This window comes from Poecilia latipinna, unplaced genomic scaffold, assembly GCF_001443285.1.
Source record: "Poecilia latipinna isolate Pla-1442-1.1 unplaced genomic scaffold, P_latipinna-1.0 Scaffold1129, whole genome shotgun sequence".
Lineage (NCBI taxonomy): Eukaryota > Metazoa > Chordata > Actinopteri > Cyprinodontiformes > Poeciliidae > Poecilia > Poecilia latipinna.
Window position 1 is genome coordinate 73,414 of NW_015113745.1, and position 9,661 is coordinate 83,074.

A 9,661-nucleotide genomic window follows, 5' to 3' on the forward strand; every position below is an offset into this window, starting at 1 on the left:
TTGTATCTAAAGATAAAAACATTGATTCCTGGAGCTCAGTGAACATCAGTTTAGAAGTCTTACCACAGATTCTTAGTTGGATTAAAGTTTAGACTTTAACTAGGTCACTCTAACACATAGACATGCTTTGATCTAACAGACTTTCCTGCAGGAAGATTAGTCTCTCTCTCTCTCTCTCTGTGTCTGAGTTTTGGTAATTGGATGTTCCCACCAGAAACCAGTCAGGGGGGAAAGTAGTTTAATTTCAAAAAAAGAAAAAAAAAGTTTCTCTTTGTGATCAAAAACAGCAGAAATTTGAAATTTGGTTTTATTTCACAACAGAGAGAAAGAAAACTGCACATTTTTAAGTAAAAAAAAACGTTGAATTAAAACACAAGTGTTTCAACTTTTTGGTGAAAAAAAGAGAAACCAGAATTAAAATATTTTTGATTCTTTTTTCAGTTCGTATTTAAGAAGAAATAATTGTATTCTTCCATCTTCAGCACATTAAATTAGAGTAATTGTTTTATTGACAGGTAATTAAATAAAAAACAAACTTTTAGGCATTAATTTTTATTCTTGCGTGTACAGAAGAAACAGCGCCCCCTACAGTCAGTACACAGTAAGTCAGAATAGATTCCCATAGAAGCGACTTTAAAACGAGAAAATAAAGATTTTTTTGTCTTTTTTGCTTCATATTACTGGTTCCTGATTAATTATTCATGAGACTAAAACATAAATGGCTGCAACTAACAATTATTTTAGTTATCGATTTATTTGTCTAACGATTAAACATTTAATAACATAAAAAAATGGCACATTCAACAGATTTTTCACTTAAGCATAATAATAGAATATTAGAAATATTAGAAATGCAAATTATTTGATGATTTTTTTTTTAATAGAAAAATATATGTATTTTTTGCCTTGAATGGGAAAGGTTAATCTATTTCTTCATGACTTACAGGACGGCGTAGAGCTGATCTGTTGAGTATTTTTTGGATTAACCAATTAATAATTGAATAGCAAATGGTGTCTAATATGAGATTTTTTTAACCAAATTTGAACCGGGTGAAGCTAAATTAATGACACTTGAGTTTTGAGTTGAACATATCTACAGACAAAGGTTGTTTTTTATTTTAAATGCAGAAATGTGTATATTTTTGTACAGTTTTGGCTTAAAACAGCTGTGAGTGTGCTGGTTTTCCAGTCTGTTTCCTCAAGTTAACGATTAATCTATTAATAATTAGTTGACAATTATTTCAGTGATCGATTAATCGTGATTAATTTGATTAATCATTTCAGCCCCTTCTGGTTTCCAACATCCTGCAGTGTGTTGTCATGCATGACATTTTGTGCAAATGTTTTTATTATTTCTCATCCTCACAGCATGATGCTGCCATCACTGTGCTCTCCACTGCGTTGGTCTGTCTCATAAAAACCGATGAAGAAAATGCTCTTAAGTCTGTAATCGTGAGACGTTCCTGGGGGGTGAATACTTTATGCATTAAATCTCCCCAGAGGAAGCCGGGCGATCCATTATTTTGCCGATTGATCAGTGAATTGCCCTGAGGAGATGTAAAGACTAGCTGCACCAGCAGGACTGGTGGAGAATCTCAGAACAGTCGATGGCATTCCTCTTCCTGTTCCCGCCCTGATTTTATTGACATTAGTTTGAAAAACTATACACAGAGGAAATTCCTGCTTAGCACCCTGTTAATCTTGCTAAAGCGAGAGGAATCCATATGAGGTGAGGAGATAAGGAGTCGCATTATTCTCCTCTCCCTTTCAGTGGCTGCAAACATGATTGGCACATGCAGGACTTTTTAATGCCGAGACTAAAGGTTTAAAAAATCGATGCAAAGCGCCGGACTAAATGCTCGCACTTCAGAGAGACAGATTAGGATACACGTGTATCTATTAAAATGCACAATGTAAGCTTTATCCCCCCCATAAAGCATGGAGGATTGTGCAGCTCCCTGGGGAATTCGTTCAGCATGCACAGAAATAAACAGACTCGGAGCTAAAATGCCAGTGTTGAGTCTTTATTCAAGTTACATGGAACAGAAAGACCAAATTCATACGGGAATGCTACGAACGACCACAATACTGGATATCTGAAGTGTTGCACGAGCTACCATGAAACCACCAGTACGACATCTGTAGGAAATGGTTTGACTGGATTCACGTCAGAGCTGCTTAAGAAAGGTTAAAGGTGACCTATTATGCTTCCTTGAGCAGGTTGGGGTTGGTTTATGGACGATACAAAACATGTTCATTACATTTTTAGCCATTTTTAGATAGAGATTTTAGTCTGCTCAGTTCTGCCTTGAGATGTTTAATTTAGGGGCTCCTGTCACTTTAAATACAAATGAGCTGCTCCTTGTCACGCCCCCCAGGTGAAAATGGCTGAAAACAGGTTACACATCTTTGAAAAGCATAAGTGGAGCCTCCAGCCCAGTCAACGAGAATGTAGCAAGTGGTTTCTGGATGGTAAGTCAACAACAAAGCACTTGTCTTTTCCAGTAGTAGTAGTAAAATCAGCTGACAAAAGGTGTTGGAACTCCACTTGGGTTGCTAGGTAACGGGTCTGGGCTTGGCTGGGGTTGCTAGGTAACATGCTGTGCCTGCTGTTTTCAAAATAGCTCATTTTCTAGACACCAAAAAACATTAACTTGTTGCCAGAAATCATCTGGGTGTGTGTTTTTTTGTGTGTGTTTGGGCTTTTTTTGTAGAAGCACCAGAGACGCAGATGGAAGTATAAAAAATTTGAATTTTGCATAATAGGTCCCCTTTAACAGAAACTGAAATCTGTCTTTGGAAGCTCTCCAATAAACAATTTTCACGTTTTCTTAGTGTTTACATGCAGATTCATTGGTGATCCTTCTTTTCTGTTTGTGCTATTTTCCTCAAAATGGCTGATGACGGAGGTTTTGCTGTCCAGATTGAGATAAAAAGCTCCCAGGAACAAGGAAAGAAAGGGAAGAAAACCAAACACCAAGATTAGTCTGAAGATCCCCAGCTGCAGTTCGCCCACTCGTTTGCATTAAAACATAAATCTGTCCTTTGTTAGGCACCGTCCAACCTCAGGAGGGGAGGGAAAATAGATGTCCATTCATGTTCTGAATATCTTATCTCCGCCACTGGAAGTGCGTTGTTTAATAACACATTTACAACAGTCCAGCAGGAAGGCTTGACAAAGGGGCGAACTTCAGCCAGATAATTAAGAGAACAAATCATGAGGAAAATAAAGAAAAAACACCCAACAGCAAAACGCTCGGCTACATCTGCAGAGAAGAGGATCCCCCACTATTTGCATTTCAGGCACCCAAAGCGGGGGAATAAACATCAGTTTTTGGAGCGTGACATGGTAAACACATTGCCTGTTGGCTACAGCCTCGCCAAACGGCTTTGTGAAATACTCCTGGAGACGCTGAGAACGGCCTTTTTTATTTTTTACCATTTACTGCTGAAGAGGACTGGAAACGACAAGAGGAGTCTGCTGGATTGGCGTTGATAGCGAGCAGCTGAGGAAGCACAGGTAGGGCCGTCTCAGAGGGGGGCGGGGTAACAGGATGCTGCATGGCTGTTAAACTGCTTGTTGGTGAATTAGTCACGCCAGGCGGAGGCGCAGAGCCGCCGGGTAGCTCGGCGGCGCTCGGGGGGCCGTACAAACAGTGGAAAAACAGGGACACAGTGATGCACACCAAGAGAAATTTTCACACCGAGCAGGAGGAAGGGAGCGAGTCGGATTCTTCTCAGACCTCAGGGAAGCCGGGGAGATTTCGCGATGGCTGGATACCTGGGTTCCCTGAATTTCTTTCACAGTCGGAGAGGAAAATAAAACAGCTGCGGGTTTGTCCCCCGGTCCTGGTCCAGCAGAAATGTTTATCATATGGACAGAAAACAGTCACAGGTTCACAACTGGAATCCTGACACAGCAAGAGACAAGGCAAGAAGAGGAAGGGAACACATTATGGAAAACACAGCTTCAGATGGAGGCAAATAACGACATGTATTTATTTATTTTGCTTAATAATGTTAGTTTCATTGTCATCATTGGTACAGTTACTTCACATTAGCTTTTCTTCATGGGGTTCAGGTTTATTTGCAACTAACGATTATTTTTAGTAATCAATTATTCAGACGATTAATTGATTAATCAGATAAAAAAAAAATTGCCACATTTTGCAGATTTCTCATTTACCACTTAGTTTTAAATAAGAAAATAAATGTTTCACTGCCTAAAATGCAATAATATAGCATTTCTTTAGTGTACGCTTGACAATTTGTAGATTAATTGATTAATCATTGCATTAATTGATTGATAATTGCCTAGCAAAAGTTGCTTTAAAGGAGATTTTGAGATTCACAGAATTTGAATCAGGCGAAGCTAAAAGTTCATCAGGAGTTTATTTACAAAGATTTTCAATCTTAAATACCAAATGTATATAGTTGTTGTACAGTTTTGGTTTTATTATTGCTCTGAACATTTTCAGCAAATTGCCTTTTTGTAATGAATACTCCAGTTAACAATTAATCAATTACTAAATTAGTTGACGATTATTTCAATAATCGATTAATCTGATTAATCGTTTCAGCCCTATTTGAGGAAAATGTATTTCTGTAGTTTCAAGAAGATTTGTAGCAGATCCAGAACTAGACAGTGTGAATATAAATAAATCAATAACATAAATCTCGACAGACAATGATCAATATCAATAGAAAATATGTCTGATGGAATACTCAACACTTTCACTGAACTCAGAGTCAGAACCGCACAGCATTCTGGGAGATGCAGGCAGAGGAAAGACGCTAGCTGCTCAACCTCTCCAAATAAGGAAGGTTAGAGGCATCAACCAACTGATTCATTCTCTGGTTACCTAGCAACAACCTGCTGGGTAACTTGTGGTTACCTAGCAACGACTTGTTGAGTAACTGGCGCAGCAGCAGTTTAAGGAGCTACTTAAAAATAAAAAACACCAGTTTCAGACATTTAAAACGAAAGACTAATAAATAATTACTGATATTATTGACCAATATGAAACGCGACTGTTGAGATATATTTGTCAGCCATATTGTCCTAATGTTTAAAACGGAGGATTGTATAGATAAGATGTAAAATTGATGATAAACGTTTGTGTGTTTGTATCTTGCAAAAATAAATGAATTAAAAGTTTGAAGATGAAGAGTGAGGAGGAAGAGGAAGGAGGCGTAAAGGCCTGAAGCTGGTGTGGATGGAGAGCTGCATCACTGGGGACCGCTGAGAGACGGAGGAGACGGAGGGAAAGCCAATGGGTGGAGGAAGCAAGAAGCAGCACTAGAGAGTGGCTCTATAATTATCCTGATTGAGATTAACTTAAAATACCCTTGAACAAAAGCATCATTTCATGGAAGGTGGCTCGGCGCCTCTCTCACAGGCGCCAGATGACTCATCTGGGGAGGGGGGAGTTTGAAACACTGATACATCTAACAGCAGCACCAACACTCCAGGCCTTGTTGTCCTACAGAGAATAGCGCTGTACTGCCCAATTATGCTGCATGCAAGCGCTCGCAAACTTAAACCCGGACGCACGGCGGAGTCACGGGCTTGGCCGCTCAAACGGCGTGGCTGTGCGGGGCCGCCGGGGCGACTCATTACCTCTCCCTGTCGGTGAAGGAGGAGGTGGTGCTGTGCAGCGTCTGCCTGCTGTCCTCCGAAGCAAGGGAACGGGGGAGCGCGAGGGACAGGGGGGGGGCCACGCCACGGGAAAGCGGGGGCGGATGCTGGGAACAGCTGCGATCGTAACTGGGAGAGAAAGCAGAAGAAGAAGAGGAGGTGGAGTGAAACAAAGAAAAATGTGAGCAGATCACGAGAAAGAAGGAGAGAAAGAAAGAAAGAGAGGTGACAAAGTCAGAGAGCATCGAGTCGCTTAGCATCAGCGAGCACATTACCCTGCCTCTGTGAAGGAGAAAAACATCGAACTCATTAAAACACTGTCAGTGCTGCGAGGAGGAGGAGGAAGAGGAGGAGGGGGTCAGCGGGGTGAGGTGAGAAGTGTGCAACAAGGTGAAGAAGCGAACTGACGTATCACTGAGGTGTCGTGCAATTTACTTCAGCGACAAGAACAGCGCGCAGACGGATTCATTCCCCATGGAAACGAGCGTCGCATTCCAGGTTCTCACTGAACTTTCACCGCATTCAACCCCTTCTACCCCGACGCTCCAAATAAAATCTAATGCATGTGCTTTCATAAATCATGCGATTACTTAACATTAAAGCTGCAGTGTGAAACTTTAATAGAAAATATTTGTAAATATTTGTGAAAACAGTGACAGTTTGTTATGAGACAATCTGTGAAAAGATCGATCCCTGAGCTGCTATTTCCTTCTGAAGAAATGCACCAAAAACAACCAATCGGATCCAGGAGGCGGGTCTTAGTGCTGTTAATCACTCTCATGTACTCGCTGCTCAATGCGTCTCCCAGAGGAACAGCGATCCTCTGGGAGAAAACTGGAATCGTTGCACTCCTACCATAGTTGACTGGAAATGTGTGGATATGATCTTGGTAAAAGAGGACAGCGGTTGATTTTTAGACAAGATCCACTTCACATGTAATTATCGGCTGATCACTGGAAACCGGGGCCAATTTATAGTAAAATCCCAATGAAAACACTAAAGTTTAAGTTAAAAAAACGCTTCCAGGGGTGTGAATACTTTTTAGATGGTTCTGTAAACACAGCAGGGTGCCACTAACAACCCACTGAGGTACAGCAAAGCTGCTCTGAGAGCCGTAAAAGCCTCCAGAAGCCTCATCTCTCCACAGCAGCACCTGTCCACTCCTGGCTGACACCACAGCACCTCGCCTCGCAGCTCTGCCCACACCGGCAATTTTAGCACTGGGGGAAAAAAGAAAGGAAAAAAAATAAATAAAAAAATCACTGAGCGCATATGCCGTTCCTCTATAATCGTAATGAACTGGACGATAGCCAATTTCCACTATAGGCTATCATTTGGGTCCATCTGCACCCTCCCCTCTTCTCTCCATCGAACACATGGTGTTATTTACACATTTATGACACTGAAGCAAGAGCCAGTCTATGGAGAGCGCTCTGCTGCCGTTCCTCTGCTGCCTTTTTCTCCTACATCCACCGGCGCGGCACGACTGCGCGGTGGGAGCTCGTAAGTGGAAGTAAGTTATCAGAACAACAGCAAAGCCTGTCTCAGGAACACGGAGGGAGAAAAAAATAACAATACAAAAGAGAAAAGACAAATCATGTATCAGCCCCCGGCAATACGGAGGATTATCTGTGAATCTTCAGCCAGACTGGTGTTTCTGGGAGAACTGAGAAACCGGTGAGGGGAGATAAGAGAGCCAACTGTGCAAAAGAGGCAACGCAGGTATGTGAAAGAGGGGGAAAAACCCGAAAAAGAAAAGAGAGAGGAAGACTAAGATTAAGACGAGGGAGGAAGAAGCTCATTACTAGAGAAAGAAATGTAAAATTAGGTTATAATAGACTTTGGGGTAAGATTCACAGATAAGAGTAATAAAGTGAGGAGGAAGAGAGTGGAAGTGCGAGGGGAGGGAAGCGAGCGGGTCCCAGCGGTCATATAAACCGGCATCTTATTGGTTTGATCAGCAAAGCGTGTGAGTGCCTCACTACATCACACAGACGACTCCCCATTTCCAGATAATGGCCAAGCCGCACCTTCCCCGCCATGAGAAGGCAACGCATACCGCATGTTTACCACCATGTCTGCATGTGCTGAGAGGCTCAGCGGCAGATGGGCTGCTTTTCAGCAACACTCAGCCTAAGTGGAGGCCATGCTAACGTCCAAGCCGGCGAGCCAGCCAATCGGAGCGGCTCTCCGCGTCCTAATGAAGGCGGCAAATGTTTAATCAATGCAACACTAATGGCTCTAAATGACACATCTGTGCCAACTGTGACTTTGAGGAGCACAAGTGTTGTTAATAAAGTCATTAGTAGGCAATTACTCAGCTTTCAGTTGAGAGGGGGAGTTGGTGGGGTATCACACAGAACCATATCGTAACCATAACGATACACAAACCAGGCGCTCCAGCGTGGGGCCGTCAGCCGTCTGCCGTTCGGATCCCCATGCTGCCACCACCGTCACTGAGGAACATCAACAAGTATTCCTACCCTTAAAAGTTTTTCACTGTTAACAAGGGATGCACCACTCCACTGTTTTCGCCTCCGATACCGATACCTGAGGTTTAGTATCAGTCGGTGACGATCCGATACAGGAAAGCAGAGCTGAGTTGACTGAAAGGAGAAATATTACATAAAATCAAAGTTTTTTCAGCTTTACGTCATGTTATAATGTTATTCCCTCATCAACAACACACCTGGAGATTTGCCTTGATTCTTTCACGCATGTTTGAGAAATCCTTTAATCTCCATGACAACCATTCAGCTGTGTGAAACGCCTGAGTAGACCTAGCCCCGCCTTCGAAGCGCAGCTCCTCCTCTAAGCTTCAGTTTCACAGCTTCCACCTCACAGAGCCGCCTACGCTCACTCAGCTCCTACAGACTAGCCAGCAGCAATTAGCAAACACCTGAGCATCTACTGACCCCATTACAGCAGCTACTTCTCAGTGCAACGCTGGTGAAGATGTTGCTAAGGGTTGAATGGAGGAGCGACATGATGACTTCCTGAAGAGTAGAAGTTTTTAAAGAGACAGAGGCCCAATTTCAAGGTGTTAAATTACAAAGAAAAATGTCTTTTAAATTTGATAAATATAGCATTTTTAACAACTGAAGCTGACATAGTTACTTTATTGTGCTATAAATTACCTTAAGTGCCTGGAAAACACATAATACTGCCTCTATAAAACATTTCTTTTTTTAAACAAAGTCAGAAATGTACTGAATAACAAATTTATTTGATAACTCTGCAGCAGTTCAGCACACATAAACGCACCAACAGCTTCACGGGCTAAAAACATCATACTTGATTTATTAAATTTAGCTCCATAAAACTTCCTACCAACTCTGACTGTCTCTGCTGAAGAAAAACATCCCCACAGCATGATGCTGCCCCTGCTATGCTTCACCATAGTGATGAGTAGCCGAAAATTATACTCAAGTAAGAGCAGCAATACGTCAGCATACCTTCACTCAAGTAAAAGTAAAAAGTAGCTTTCCAAATCAATTACAAAAGAGTAAAAATGTATTTGGTCAAAAGTTTACTCAATTACTCAGTGACTAATAATAAAATCTGATTCAATATGTTAAAATGGCATCAATCAGACAAATATAAAGATATGTGCAAATTCTGGACTAAAATAAAAGAAAAATGATTATAAATTAATACAAAACATGGAGAGGAAGGAGAAACAAGTTTCAATATTAAATATTTTTTCAATATTAAACTTAAAATTAATACTAGCAGAATGTAATGTGGACATCGGAACAGGGTAATGTACTTCCAGTGACATTATATAGTGTTTATTGTGTCTCCACTGTGTAAAAAACATTAGAAAAACAAAGCTGGTGTAAAAACAAGAGTTCTGTGGGTGTCTCTGTAACATAGATTTTAGATTAAAATATATTTGTTCTTTCTTCATTAAAGTTATTTGTATTTTTTTAGGATATCCCCAAATTTTCCTCAAGTAAGAGAAGCAACAGTTCAAAATAATATTACTGTAGCAAAAGTATAAACAACAATGCAGTAAAACTG

At 41.1% G+C, this 9,661-nt stretch overlaps 1 protein-coding gene and 1 long non-coding RNA gene across 4 annotated transcripts in view; one reads left to right on the top strand and one right to left on the bottom strand.

Moving 5' to 3' along the window:
• Window positions 1-1,343: 1,343 nt before the first annotated feature.
• Window positions 1,344-9,661, bottom strand: part of pianp (PILR alpha associated neural protein) — an 18,245-nt gene continuing 9,927 nt past the window's right edge. For 2 of the 3 annotated variants that reach the window (XM_015052752.1, XM_015052753.1), the window contains exons 5-6: window positions 5,621-5,767; window positions 1,344-3,911 (exon numbers count right to left, since the gene is read on the bottom strand). In XM_015052752.1, coding sequence (XP_014908238.1) covers window positions 3,890-3,911; window positions 5,621-5,767 — 169 coding nt within the window. In that variant the 3' untranslated portion in view covers window positions 1,344-3,889. The remainder of the gene's footprint in view (window positions 3,912-5,620; window positions 5,768-9,661) is intronic. The other variant, XM_015052754.1, reaches the window with a different exon arrangement.
• The window catches only part of LOC106959903 (uncharacterized), a 5,607-nt gene continuing 4,530 nt past the window's right edge, over window positions 8,585-9,661 (top strand). Inside the window, exon 1 of the long non-coding RNA XR_001427454.1 lies at window positions 8,585-8,605. This is a non-coding gene — a long non-coding RNA (uncharacterized LOC106959903). The remainder of the gene's footprint in view (window positions 8,606-9,661) is intronic.